The sequence below is a fragment of the Sander vitreus genome, chromosome 20 (genome assembly GCF_031162955.1).
Source record: "Sander vitreus isolate 19-12246 chromosome 20, sanVit1, whole genome shotgun sequence".
NCBI classification, from domain to species: domain Eukaryota; kingdom Metazoa; phylum Chordata; class Actinopteri; order Perciformes; family Percidae; genus Sander; species Sander vitreus.
Genome location: NC_135874.1, coordinates 19,191,701 through 19,206,700, shown reverse-complemented (window position 1 = coordinate 19,206,700; position 15,000 = coordinate 19,191,701). Strand labels below are relative to the sequence as shown.

Here is a 15,000-nt window from a genome sequence, read left to right as displayed (position 1 = left end):
ATATCACCCTCTAGGTCAATGATCAGTTGGAGGTTGTCCCAGTTAATGTGTTTACTCTCCACATGAGCAAGCCGAGTGGCATCGCAGACTTTGGTGAGGCGGGCACTTATGTGGATTGATTTAGATCTAGTTGTGTCTGTTTTATTGTCCACCTCATGCTCCTTTGTGTAGTTTGTTTGTCGAACTGAACTCTCTTTGTTTGTCTCCATCTTTGTTTCTTTTCCTCCTACCAGGTTTCGCAGTAACAGGACACATTGACAGCCAGAAAAACAGCAGGATTTTTGTCAGTGAAGTACTTCCTGATGAACTGGCATTCAACGAAGGTGCCTGCTTGCTTAAGAATGACACAAATAATCCTGAAACCTCCAATAATGGCATCACATGTCTGATCTGTGCAGCTTTTAGCACCTCCTTTTCTGAAAAATTCATACTCGTCTGTGTTCCCAGGCCTGCGTCCAGGCGATGAGGTCCTGGGGCTGAACGGCCGGTGCGTGTCGGGCCTGGACCTGGCGCTAATCCAGACGCTGTTTGCTGAACAAACCCTGCACCTGACCCTGAGGCGGGATGGACCCCTGCCGCTAACCTTCAACCACCGCCATCCTCTTGCGCACAACCAGGAGGTTCCCAGCAAGCACCACCGAGCCAAGTCCTCCTCAGGTGCATAAATCCATGTGGCATTAAACCACATACAAATCCTCGAACCAGCATGTAGATGTAGTCATTAGTGGGGATGTATTTGTACTAAGAGGCTATAGATTTTTACCTAATGGGAACACTTAACAGTAAGATTGAAAGTGAAGTGTGATGTTAATAGTGACACCCTTTAGTTTCAGTTTGTTAGACAGATGGTGGGAGAAAGAGACACATGAAGAGAGAGGAATTGTAGCTTCTGCGAAATGCCTCGAACACCCTTTGAGGTAGCGCTTTCTCAGTTTTGTGTACAAACCGTATGAAGGCACTGGGTTCTCAGTTTTCTCTGAAGGCAAGCTGTGACATTCTTCCTGTGAACAGCCTGGATCTGCCGCTGCTCAAAGTTGAAGCCCAGTTGACCCATCCAGTTTTCTGTGTTGTTGCACATATTGCATCTTTTTGTTGTGTGATTTGTTCGTGAATTAGTTACTGTATATCCAGGTAGGTTTGTCTTTGTGATGTCCTTTAATCTGTAGTTAAGGTTGCTCGATAGTCAGTTTCTCTGTCAGTCTTTGCTGAGAAAGATAGTTTTGTCACCTACACCACAAAACTGCTATCACACTTCCGTTCCAGTTAAGATCTCGTTCTGATCTCTACTTCCTCATAAGAGACTTGTTCTCTCTCTTCACTGTCAAAAGAAGAAAAGCAGTTGAAAAAGCTCCAGATGAAGTTTCACAGCTTTGTGTATCCGGGGGGAGAGGAAAACCCAGAAGGGGTTTTTGACCGCAGAGGGCTCATAATCGCTGTGGATGTATAGTATCCTGTCGCCATGGTTTAATCTCACATGAGATGTGAGGTGTCAGAACTGAGCAGTTAGGTCATCCATGTCGCCACACAGCTGATACCCAGCCGGGTACAAATGCATTTTATTTGTTCAAGCCTCAAGGTAAGGGAAATCCAAAACCGAAGAAAATCTTGCTCGCATATCTGTGGCATCAAGTTTAAGATTTGGTACTGTTCTTCAGTTGGTTCAGTTAATATGGTCTCACATCAGACAAGATTATGACCTCAATTTTAAACTACAGTTATGGATATTTGTCAAAATAGGACATCGGGCCATTTCTTTACTAATGAGTACATGAAGAAATTGGTCAGGAATGGTCAGTGGGCCAGTTCTAAAAAGAGCAGAGAGGGACCAATTTAATTTTTTATAACAATTCAGATTTCTCTAAGCTTATTTTTTTGGTGTTTTATGAGAGAGTCACAGTGTAAATTGGATAAAAAGATTATGACTTGTAGACTTTAACACAGGATTTTTGCTGTTTCATGATATGCACTTTACCATACTGGATGACCTTTTAACTTTTTAAAGTTTTTTGAATGAAATATACCAAAATGTACCAGAACAATAATACTACTGATATTTTCCTTTAAAATGTGCAGAGCCTTTTTAATGACTTTTTTCATTGTTTGGCATTTTTTGTCAGTTTCATAGAAAGTGCGTCATCTTGTGAGCATCAACAATGATTGTAATTCATAAGTTTCCTCCACTACAGCCGTAATTGAACACAGAGGGATTAATAACTTGAAGGCCTCATTACAGAGAGTGGTGTGATCAAAGTGGCTGCAGTTTTCTTCTCCGTCTCTAGAGGGCGTATGATCCCAGGCAGGCTGATAAGGAGGGCAGGGAGGTAAAAGACGACATTGGGGAATCAACACTTATCTTACACAAATTATTTTATGATGGCATTCCTTAAAGGAAACTGTCAGTCATATGGACTAATTAAGCCTCATGCAAACGTACAAGACAAGAGAATGAAATTCAATAACTAGATATCTTTTGTAATTCTGCCAGTCAGACAGTTTGGTTGACGATGATTGGCATCTCAAAAAGGAGATGTTCAGCTTCACAGGAGGTCCAGCAATTTTCTTTTGTTTCCTGCTGTCACATTGGCCCGCCTCCCGGGCTACAATCGGGAAGAAAAGTCTTTTCATGTGCCAACTGCTGGAGAGTTTGTCCTCGGGACCTTGAATTTTAGGAGAAGTAGCCAAAATCTGGAAAATGTTTTCAAATCACTCCGTTAATCTGATAATGTCATGCTGTCGGGACAATTTATATGCAAAAATGCATTTTATTAGGATAACTTTATCTTCAAAACAGTTTTAGGCTTTTTTTTTTTTTTTAAGTCAAACAAGGAGAGAGATAAGAGTCTTTAATTAGGATTGCCAAGTTTTTCTGTCTTGGGATGACTGAATGCCATTGCCATTTTTAGACAGGAGAGATGGCAGGCGCCCATGATGGTTTTAGACTATAACTAGCCAGCGTAGTTTGTGTATTGTGGTCAGTAGAAAGCTTTTAGCAAAAAACAATATAGTGCAGATGCAGTGAAGGGGGTGGTATGGGTACAAAACACTATCTCGCACACCAAACACACACACTCTCACTCTCTCACACACACACACACACACACACACACACACACACACACACACACACACACTGTGACGCTAAACCTAATGTTAAAAATGTCCTCCCTCTCTCTCCAGATGTGTTCTCTGCAGCTGATGGTGTAGGACTGGAGAACGGTCACTCCCACTGCGCACACAGGCCTGTTCAGCACAGCAAGGTAGGAGGGGCTTGAGTGTGTCTGTGTGCTAGAAAGAAAGTATTTCTAATGTCTCGTAGACATCCACGTACCTCTCTTCTCTCCTGCCAGGTTGGTTTGTGTTAATAAATGTGTACACATTGTCAAGTGTGTGTGTGTGTGTTTGTGCCCACTCACAGTGGCAGCTGTGGGGTTGTCAGGCACCAATTCTTAGCATTACCATAATTAGAATACTCCATCATAGCCATCGGTATCAACACAGCTTATTAAGACTTGAAGACAGGATGCAGACTGAGAGAAGGGGCTGTGTCACACTCCCTCTGACTCTATACACACACACACACACACACACACACACACACACACAAAAACAACATTGAAAGCCTGCGAGCAAAGCCAAATCTCTCTGAAGAAACCGTTGTCTCATACGGTTCTGTCACCCTTATCTTCACTCAAGCATACACATCTATAATTATATTAAGAGCTACTGCAGTTTATTTAGTAAATAAATGTAAGACAGACAGATATCTTCTTGTGTATGACATATTCCTGGTGCTTGTCTCTGCCTTCAGAGTCCTGGCTTTGGTCTTAAACACAAAACAGGTGCAATCAATACAACTCTCGAATTCCCTCTAATATCGGTTTTAGAGAATCTATCTCCTCTATAAATATGCCAAATGGTTGTCCCTGATGATTTATGGCAGATTGCATGCCTATTTCTGTCTGTCTGTTGAATATCCGGTCAGATTTTTGATATGTAAACCAACTTTATTGAAGTCATTAAACTGAGCATGAGCCTGTCCCGTTGGGAATTACGCCTCAGCACTGTGGTAATGTAATACGAGAGGGTGTGTGTATGCCGGTGTTTATCGAGAGCAGTAATGAGTGTGTGTGGTCATCACAAAGAGCCGCGTGTTAGTGATGTAGACATGGCTGGTAGTCTGAGAAGCGGATGTGTGTGTGCGTTCATGCATATTCACCTTCTCTTGCATCATTCAGCTAATATTTTCTGTCCTTTTGTAAACAATGTGAGTGCATGTTTGACACACTATTTTTGGCACCAACCTGCTTGTTATGTAATATGGTCTAAATGAAGAAGGGAACCAGGCAGTCGTGTTGTGTTTATTTCATCAATGACTCATTGATGGTAAATCCAGGCCAAATATCCAGAAACCATCTCTTAATTGCCGAGCTTCATTCTAATTGCCTGTGTCAGAAGAGACCGTGCGTGCGTGACCCTAGGTCAGCCAGGAGGTGGATCAAAGGACACGTGCCCTGTTCTCCTTACTTCTCTCTATTCTGGCTCTATTCGTCTCTTTTTGTGTGCCCGGCGACACGAGTCAGTCCCACACTGCGCTGGGATCTGCACTGCACCATTGCTGCTGCTGCTGCTCAGTTCCCTGCCGTTTGTCTGTTACTAGGGAATGAATGGAAGATGTGTGTGTTTGTGTTTGTGAGGGAAGGAGGGAGGTGTATGAATGTGTGTTCTTATGTCACTGCATACGTGAACATTGAGGCACAAAAAGAGAAAAAAATTCTGCCTCCATTAGGAAGAGTCAGCCACTGTGAAGGCGAAACACGCACAAAAAAAAAAAAACGAGGGTGAGATATTGATGCTGGTAAATCAGATTTTTGCTGTCACAAAGAGTGGAATTTAATCACCGCACGGCCATCAGTTTGTTCTCTGGGGCGAGGAGAAAGAAATCGAGTCACCGAGTTGAAAACCAGCCATGTATCAGCATATAGGCGCACACGTGCGTGCAGGCGGTGCTCTGAAAGTCAATAGAGATGGATGGAAGGGAAGAACTCATTTCAAGCCTCTTGTCACACCCTGTAATCGGTCGCCTCACTAGACTGACTATCTTTGATTAATTGGTTCGTTGCATTCCAATTTGCGCTTATTACACAAGAGTGATCTGTGTGTGTTTTTGTGGAGAAGTGCTTACTCAGCACAATTATCAATTTTGTTTACCTTCGAGATACTTATTGTGATTCCTGTGCCTGTGAGTTACTTACTGATGCATTTGGCTATGGAGCGCCGTAGCAATCGGTTTACCGCAGTTTACCAATTCAGTTGACGTCTTTGCAATTGTACCACGAGCTTAACCAATCAATTGCAAAGACGTCAACTGAATTGGTCCCGGAAAACTCCCACGACGCCCCTCAAATTAAATTGATTTGACACGCATTGCGCTGGTGTAGTGAAGTAAAGCAGTCATAAGGATGCGTACAAGCAAAATCAGAATAGCTGCATCAATTTTGTTTATGCCTCACCTAATCTCCACTAGTTGAGCAACTGAACAGCTTTTATAGAGGCTTGATGGGGATTTGTTGGCTGAAATGTCATCAAAACACACACACACACACACACACACACACACACACACACACACACACACACACACACACACACACACACACACACAAAATCTGGCATGGTCTGGTTTCACCACATGGAACCAGTCCTCTGTGGGGAACTCACACATGTATCCATGCACACACAGAGAAACATACCAGGATGTCTTAAAGGATTTGATTATTGAATAATTGTTTCGTCAAAAAATAAATGACTTAATTTTACTAGTTCCATCTTCTTAAATGGGAATATTTGCTGTTGTTCTTAGTCCGCTATGAAAATGATAAATTAAAATTACCTTTTTGGTTTTGGACAGTTTAAATGTTTATTTGGGAAACTTTAATGGGCATTTTTCACATTATCTTTTTGGTTTACATTTTAAAGACCAAACAATGACTTAAATAATCAACAAAATAAGTCAGGTTAACCACTAATGAACATAATCATTAGTTTCAGCTTTACTTTGGTGTATCCAGTTAAAAATGTTTCACGTAAAGCTAAAATTATTAGTCAATTGGTTTGGGGATTGACAGAAACTTTCTTGTGTTTTTGTAATATATTGGGGGACCTAATGAAAATAATAATTCTGCATGACCCACTGCCATGTTACTTTAATATCAAATTCCATTATGTAGAAAAAACTGTGATGTTCTTTTACTCTATAAATAGCATTCATAATTTTTACATGTTGTAAAGAGGCCAGTCATGTATTGTATTAAACCAAAGGTTAGACAGCAGACAGACATATTAAGCCTCTTTGCTTTTGTCCAGACTAAATGTTTCAGTAAGAGCATTTAAATGGACTTATGAAGAGCGCTATGACTGGACGAGCCGTCCTTTGTCTGTAAGAGAGATTTGGCTTCATTTACTTGATTCAAGTAGTGGTTATTACACTTCTCTAAATTAGAAGAAGGCATTAGTAAACTGCAACATGGGTGCTGTTTCTATTTCCTCTTCCTCTTTTCCTCTGGTCACTTTTTTTTAACTTGTCTTAGTGGACGAGAGGAGTCTGAGAGGTGTTTTAACACTTTTTTAAATGTGTGACTAACAGAAAGTTGAATTATTCAATTTTTATTCTCCTCTCTTATCATGGCTCCTAGACTTCAAAGGGATATGGTAGATGCCTACGGATATCAGCTTGTATCATCTTCTTCAAACATGATCCCGTCTTCCTTAGAGCTGCAACCATACCCTTCCCAAACTTAAGAGAATCTACTTTACCCAACTGGGGTGCGTGTCTGTCTGTGGAATGGGTTTTTGGAGGGGTTAGATTAGGTGTGTGTGTGTGTGTGTGTGTGTGTGTGTGTGTGTGTTATGACTAAACCCATCAGTTGCCATCTGGCCGTGAGCAGGCTAATAATCTGGGCTTACAGCTGTCAGCGCAGTAAATGCTAGCCTGCTCTCTTCAGTCCACTCCACTGTAAACAAGTTGGGAAGACAGAGCTGGCAATTAAAAAACTTAAAAAAGAAGGAGCAATGGAGGGACCAATAGGGTCCGGACCCAGATCCAACATGACCCAGATCTGGCTGGAATGACTGCACCGGGGGTGCCTGGCAAAGCCGTGGCATTAGCCATACCAATCGTAGCCCCGACGGTGAATGATGAAGATCCTCGGCCGCGTCTCTACCTCACCACCTTAATCGAGCTCTTTATGCGGGACCAGTCGCCTGCCCAGGCCCTGTGCTCCCTCCTAGCCATGTGCTGGTTCCGGCTGTCCGGCCACGAGGCCGAGGAGAAGGACCTGTTCTTGGGCTCTGTGCTGCTCAGTTTGGGACGCTTCCTCAAAGACAAGCTGGCCCACTTGGCTCGGGACGTGGCTGCCTGCCTGTCCTGCCAAAGAGACGTCAAAGGGGACAAACAACCGGTAACTATAGGGATGATGTGCTCCATGCTTGTGGGAGGTTTTCACTGAAGCAGCTGATACTATGAGTCATTACACTTCAGCTGCAAACTTTCACACAACTCCCACAACCTTCTGTGTGTATTTGGTAAAAATATCTCCACGGATATGAATTTGGAGTAGTTTTACAGTCAGAAAATTCATTAGCCTTTTATTTGCCTTTCATTAGCATTTTAGCCTTAATTTTAAAGAGCTCATGAAAAAACAGCATGCATTTACAGTCTCATGTGCAGTGTACATGAATTATTTGCTACATTTTAAGCCAAGCTAGAGGCGTGGCTCTAGGGATGGCATTGTTAATCGGTCTACTTCGGTCTAGACTGAAATATCTCAAAAACTATGGGATGAATTGCCATGAAACTTGGTACTTGATATACCCACGGTGCCCAGAGGATGAATCCTAATCACTTTGACGACCCCCTGAATTTTCCTTTAGTGCCTTCACCAGGTCTTAATTTTAATTTGTCCAATACTTTAGTTAATGCAAATACCTGTAAAACTAATGACATTCCCGTCATCCTCAGCTGTACTTTGTGTTTAGTGCCAAAATAGTTAGAATGCAAAAAAACTAAACTGATTGTGAACATGGTAAACATTGCCTGCTAAACAGCAACATGTTGGCATTGTCATGCGGACTTCAGCATATAGTTAGTGTGTCATGTACAGCGCTGTTGGTCCCAACAAGCCCTCTCTACTCAGCCCCATCCTGGTGATCTTTAATTCAACTGTTCCCTTTTAAGATTTATAGTGTAGGCAGATGGGAGTAAGGCAAAAGGTTGTGGTGTTAATTTCTCTACTGCCTTTATTGCTATCCTTGATGTAATCTCAGCAGCATGGGATGTATTAGAATTAATTGTATTGGTCTGACTAGCAGTTTTTATGGGCATGTATTCACTCTTAACGGTCACCTTATGTGCCTAGTGGGTCTAGTATCTGTTAGTATCGTGTCATCTTTGTCAGTTGTATGGTGTGGATCGTTCAGGGTGCTTTGGTTGCTTCAGGTTGAGCTTTCAGGAAAGGGGAATGGGGTCAGCGTAGGGATTGTCATTAGTTATTCCGCAGACTTGTTTGTCATCAAGCCATGTTCAGTGTTGGAACCAGCATTTTCACTTAACCTTTCATATAGTTTTAGGCATCTTGGTGGAGTAAGAATAGCATATAGTTCTAGCATTACTTTGCCTTTGTACTGGCAGTCATGCAGCGGAGTGGATCTCAATAGCCTAGGGGGACTCAATAGAATGGGTGTTTTTAATCTGAAGCTGGCTTCATTATTAAAGCACACTGCTCTCCCAAAGTCCTCTGAGACTTGGCGGAATAATATTTGTTTTGGGATGAATAATAAAAGGCGTAAATGGTCTTGAGTGGAGCGCAACGGGACCAGCCCTTCCTCTCATTTTCCTCTCCCCTCCCCTTTACTCAGTTTGATTTATGAGCATGCATCTTCTTTTATTGAGCTCTGAAAAGAGGATGGCATGATGGCACTATAGCCCACTAACATGGCAAATGAATCACTGGCCTGTCTCTCTCTCTCTCTCTCTCTCTCTCTCTCTCTCTCTCTCTCTCTCTCTCTCTCTCTCTGTGTGTGTGTCATGACAAGGCTGTTTCCTATGAGGGATGGGCAAAGCCAGCCCTAGGGACACTCCTGTTTTTCATCCCCTCTTCTTTATCCCCTCCCTCCTTACGCTTGTTTGTTTATTTCGGCTAAGATGGGGCCTCTCTGCTGGTAAAGTGCAAGGCTTCTCCTTTGATTTGAGTGGCGTTTCATCTGCAAAGCAGACTGAGCTCTGAACATAATGGCTCCATTGGAGCGTTAGAGGGAGATGGAGACAGTGTTTCGTGTTTATCTTGCAATCTCCCAGTCTGACAGAGCTGAGCTGTGTGTGTTTTCTTTTTTTATGTGTGTTTACACCCAACACAACAAGTATTGGAATATGACACTAATGAGACTAAATAATATTCAGTGTTTGCATGTGCCAAAAAGGGGGCTAAAATCCTGCATGGTTAAGTGTGTGTGTGTGTGTGTGTGTGTGTGTGTGTGTGTGTGTGTGATTACAGCCAACAGTGATGATCATGAGCATGGAGGCCTCAGTATGCTTCAAACAAAAAGTGCTTGTGAGGTTGTCTGACAGCGTCTGGAACGCCCATCATGCCTACTTTACACAACTGTTGTGTGGACATGTAAAAGTAGTTGGGATTGGAACTTTTCTTTTGTTGATTCTTCACATTCTCACGTTCCATGTGTACAATCAAGTGCAAAACCTCAGATGCCTTTTTGAGAAGAGACTGTCCAAAAGTGTGCTCCATTGTCAAGGCATGACAAATGACACCTTTATCATTCTTATTGGTAGATGAAGATTTGTGAACTAATATAGTCCAATCAAAGATCTGGCCCACCTTTTAACCTGAGCAAAGGTCTAATCAGCCAGAATAATTGAAAACGTCTGTGTGGGTGTTCAGAGGGTGGGTGTTCAGAGGCTGTAACCATGCGTCTCAACTGGGGACCTTTGCATGGCACTCACATTCTATCTCTCTTCTTGTTTCCTGTCTCTCTAATAAAAGCATAAAATGCTTAATACTTCCCATGGTCATCTCCCTGAATTTAGGAGGGTAGGTAGAGGAACTTTGACACTGCATTGTCTTCTTTTAGGATGCCAGTCAAGAAAGTACCTTACCTTAGTCTTAAAATGTGGGTAAAATAGAGCCTGATTGAAAAACAAGATACATTTTCGTGGACAGAGACTTCATCTGTTTATTTATTCTGTGTAAAAAATACCTTGTGCAATGTCTGATACATCTCACGTTTTATTCTAGAGCGAGTCCATAGTTGACATTCCTGCCCTGTTACCCCCCACCGGCTCAGAGCCTCCCATTTTTGAGTCAGCCATTCCTCTGTGTGTGGAGGTAACAAGCCAGAACAGTCTGCATTGTACTAATGCTATTGAAAGACTGGACACGGATACAGCCCCCGGCCTCTCCATTCAGCTCTCTGGAAGTTACACCGAGGTCACATGGAGCCAAAACGGAGGGGAAGAACCAGAGGGAGAGGAAAGAGGAATGGGGATTTCTGGAGGCAAATGGACAGAGTGAAGTAGGATTGATGGCAGGATGTGAAAGTAGAGATGTAGAAAGACCAGCACTGATGGAAAGAGACGGACAGTAAGAGAGGACACAGTTGCCAGGGAAAGAATTCCCCTCTATTTGCACAAGTGGCCAGACCGTCCGCTAGTGATTGATATGCAAAACAAGCCGGCAGCGAGCACTTTTACTCTGCTTACGCTTGCAGAACGCCAGGGCGCAGGATCAATGGCTCGATCCCCCATCAAAGCCCACTTCGCATCAGAGGCATAGGTGTACTCAATTCTGAGGCTTCTGACCCGGGCCTAGCAGAGAGACAGCCAGTATTGGACACTAATTAGAGAGCAGGAAAGGAGGAGCAGGGTAAGACATGTTGCAAGAGGGAATTGACTAACATCACATTAAAATCAGAGGTGGACAGAGCGAGAAGATAGATCTCCAAAACGGTCAAGCCAACTATTCAGTTTTGTGGCGGATATTTTCTTTGGTTCAGCTAGGTTGTATAACCACACACTATCTCTGGAGCCGACATGCCAGCATCCAGGGGAGGCAGGCTGCGTAGGAAGGGCTGCTCGCTGGCCCGAAGGACCCAGCGGCAGGCCACAGTAGCGTGGAGGCTGCTCTACAGACTGCTCTTCATGGTGAGCAGGGGATTGGATTAGGAAGTGAATATTTAGAGATTAATAATGTTTATGCTGTAATATTTGATGTACTTCTTGAAGGGGCCTCTTTGAAAGAGACTGTAGAAAGTCATTAGCGCTCAACTGTGTTTTAAGCATCCCTGCACCTGAAAGTGAGTGGGTACAATAAAGGCTTTTTGTATCAATATTGATATTGATATTTAATATTGATATTGATCAATATATGTAAGCTTATCATGGTCAGTTTTTTGGCCAGTTTGTAATGAAACTGTAAGTGTATTTATAGAAATAAGAAATTGTACTTGATGGGAAGGGTACAGCATTTCGTGACGAAACCCTTTGCTTTCACATCAAGGGCATCTAGCAAGTAAGTACATTGTTACAGTGTTATGGCAGTTGACTGAAAATGAAAAATGCCGCTGGACGCCGTCAGAAGGAAACCATGTAGACAGTTCAACAGCCTCTCACTTCATTTTTTTTTTTAAAAACCTTTTTAAAGGTTGACAAAGACCTCTTTTCTAAATTGACTTAAGGGCATACATGGCGAGACGGGGTAGAAACATGATCCAGAGCGGTCAGCTGTCAGAGGGACAACCTGAATAGAAATTCACAGCAGCGCTGTCGGATCCACTTGTCTTTCCTGGCGCTCCCAGGCTTTTCTCCCGCCTCCGCTGGCTCCCGTCCTCTGCTCTTAATTGGTTATTTGGGCTAGCTGTCAGGCAATGTCGGTGGGATTGTTGTGAGGCTATCGCAATTCCTGAGTCATGACAGTGTATAGCCCCCCTCCCTCCTCTCCGCTTTTCTTCTGTCTTTCTTTTTTGCCCACCTCTTCCTGTCACGCTCCAATGCAGATATCTGCTATTTAGATGACAATCTTACTTAGTTAGGAAGCTGTGTAAGAGGTGAAAGTGTTTCCATGTGCACAGTGTTCCCGAGCGTCCAATTAAGTGTGTGTGTGTGTGTGTGTGTGAGAGAGAGAGAGACCGGACAGGCCTCCCCTTTCCTCTGGGTGCCTGTAGCCGAAATAAACTGCAGATATGACTGTTATCTGTCTCCACAAGGCTGCTCTCCCCCTGTCTTGAGCTACCAGTGGGCTATTTGATGAATATATTGCTCTGATATCCTTAACCGCTGTGTTTTCTTCCGGCAATCTCCCCCTGTCCCCCCCGCCTGGCACAATATGGCGTTTTCCCAGAGTGTGTATCAGTGAATGAAGGCTGACTGGCGCTGTGTGGTATCAGCATCTGTGTCTGAAGTGTATTTTGTGGTCTTTAACGGGATAGTGTGTGTCAGTAGCTGTAGTTGCAGATGGCTGACATTCTTTGGTTCCTTATAAATCTCTTTTCCGAATGAGGTGCTTTACGTAGGCGTGCACATAAACAGAATAAATGTTTGCAAAAATGTTTTTTTCCCATCATCTCAGACGTTGAAGTTGATGATTTTTGGCAATCATCAGGCTAAAATTTTAATTTGTTTGCTAATTGGAAAATGTTGGCATGCTTATACGCTAACCTAAAATAGGTAACATGGTAAAGATTAAACCTGCCAAACATCACCCTATTGTCCATTGTCACTGTGAGCTCATAACACCGCTGTGCCTTGCAGAGCTGCGAGCGTGGCCCCTCCATAATTATCATCCCACATTCAAAGAGCTCCAGAGTAGAGAGCATTGCTGTGGGTGGTGGATCACTTGAAAGAGGCTTAGCCCAGACATACATAGAGGAAATGGAGTCATTTTACGCCGCCCCTCTCAAGTCTATAGCCGCTTTCCGACCAAGTAGTTACAGGAACGTAGTTAAAGGTAGGAAAAGTCCACTTCTAAACAGATCTACTAACTACTCTCCCCCAAAACCGTTTTTTTTCCATTTACATTCCCACTGGCCAAGTGGTAGGAGGGGTAAGGGAGTGACGCAAGCACGGCAACGGTCTTTATAGCGTTAAAATCAGAAAACAAATACATGAAAAAAAGTATGAACTAAATCTAATGTATATAGCATATTTGTCATAATTTAAACAAGTGTCCTGAAGAGAAACGGGTATCTCTCTCCCCCGCGTGTGTGTGTGTGTGTGTGTGTGTGTGTGTGTGTGTGTGTGTGTGAGAGAGAGAGAGAGAGAGAGAGAGACGGCCAGCCGGCCACAGGACACACTTGTGGAGTTTAACTCCGAAAAGACAGTTAACCACAGGTTCCCGATAATCTTATGATGGACGTGTTGTGATATTTAAACAAACGAACCGTCAACAGCGAAATAAAAGCCTCTTATTAACGAGAGCGGTCTGAGAGACCTCCAGCTTACCTCGGGGTCTCTGAGCATGACTGGACGAGCGAAGAGCTAGCGGCCGGGGCAGGTGCCTGCTGGCTGTCGCCTCACTTCATGGAACTTCTCAACTCCGAAAACCTTGAAGCAAATTGTCAATTCGACATAAATTTTTGCAAGACTGCCTATATTCGAAATCTAAACAGTTAATTTCTCGCCTAAAACGCGAAATTAGTGATGAACAAGATGGCGAAAATTGTTAAAATTGTCCCGTTGTTGGTCTGTCTGTACCGGAAACCCGACCCTCGTTGACCTAGGTTCATATGCTGAAAAGGGAAAAAAGAAAAGACCCTGCCCTGAAGTAGGAGCTGAAAGAGTTGGAGAAAGTGTGGCCAGAGGGACTTAAAAATCCCCAAATTGGTTCAGTCGGAACACGAGAAAAAAAGGGTTCTAGGAATTTTATGTTCTAGGAACTGCAAAAATCCCTCCGGTCGGAAAGCAGCTTATATTGCAGCATTGGAGTGCCGTCTCTGGAGTGACCATGCCATAACAAGCTAGCTGAAGAGTCGCAGGCTTATTAATGGAAGCCTTGATTGTCTGTGGGCTCCCTGGGAGTAGACGGGGGGGGCTATGGGTGGTAGCTCATACCCGTTTCAGAGATGATGACTCAGACAATCTTTCACACACTGCTCGGGAACTGCGTACAAGTATGTATTGATGCTTGCAGTGTCAGAATGAGGGGTCTATCGATTCTTGTGTGTTGCTGTTGAGTCTTTAATAGTGAGCTGTACTTGAATGCTTGCTCATGTGATACCACACACACACACACACACACACACACAGGAAGGCGGAGAGTGCTGAGCGGCTGTTTTGCCTGCCGTGCTGTGTTGCTGTGCAGCCAATTGGAACCTGATATTACTGACACTAGTGACATGGCCACAAACTATAATTCTACATCATGTTTTTCACTGGGACAGCTGGTCATCATGAGGCTATTTTCTTAGCATAGAAATCACATAATTGATGGATACAGTACTGTCTAGCAAAGCTTGGTGCAGTTGATGAAGTAGTGCTTGAGTAGCTTACCTGGTAAGCAATTAGGATTCTGATTGTGTAAATGTTTACCACAGTGCTTGAAAAGCATATACCATACAGTGACAACCACGATGTAAAATAGATGGAAGGGAGAGGTTTTCCCCTCACTGCTTCTTTTTCACGTCCTAGGGACTAGAACAAAGAGGCTGATGAGGACTCATTTTCTGACACAGTTGCTCAGACTACATATTCTTACCCACCACAGGCAAGACTTCGCAGTGTGGTGCCAACGGCTGATGTTAATTTCCGACCCCAGGCAATACAGTCCAATATAAAGCAATGTAGATTAGCTGTTTCTGTTGAACACCTCTGTAATGGTATGATGCTGAATTTTTCACAGGGTTCCACCTATCAGAGATGTACAAAGCCAGCTGGAGTAAACTATACTTTTTGTGAATGAGCAGAGGTATTTTTAGCTACATTTAGAAAACTAGCGCAGT

At 43.3% G+C, this 15,000-nt stretch overlaps 1 protein-coding gene across 4 annotated transcripts in view; it reads left to right on the top strand.

The window, feature by feature from the left end:
- tiam2a (TIAM Rac1 associated GEF 2a) overlaps window positions 1-15,000 on the top strand; it is a 77,437-nt gene that overhangs the window by 43,468 nt on the left and 18,969 nt on the right. For all 4 annotated transcript variants that reach the window (XM_078277209.1, XM_078277206.1, XM_078277208.1 and 1 more), the window contains exons 12-15: window positions 15-93; window positions 234-323; window positions 448-657; window positions 3,178-3,257. In XM_078277209.1, coding sequence (XP_078133335.1) covers window positions 15-93; window positions 234-323; window positions 448-657; window positions 3,178-3,257 — 459 coding nt within the window. The remainder of the gene's footprint in view (window positions 1-14; window positions 94-233; window positions 324-447; window positions 658-3,177; window positions 3,258-15,000) is intronic.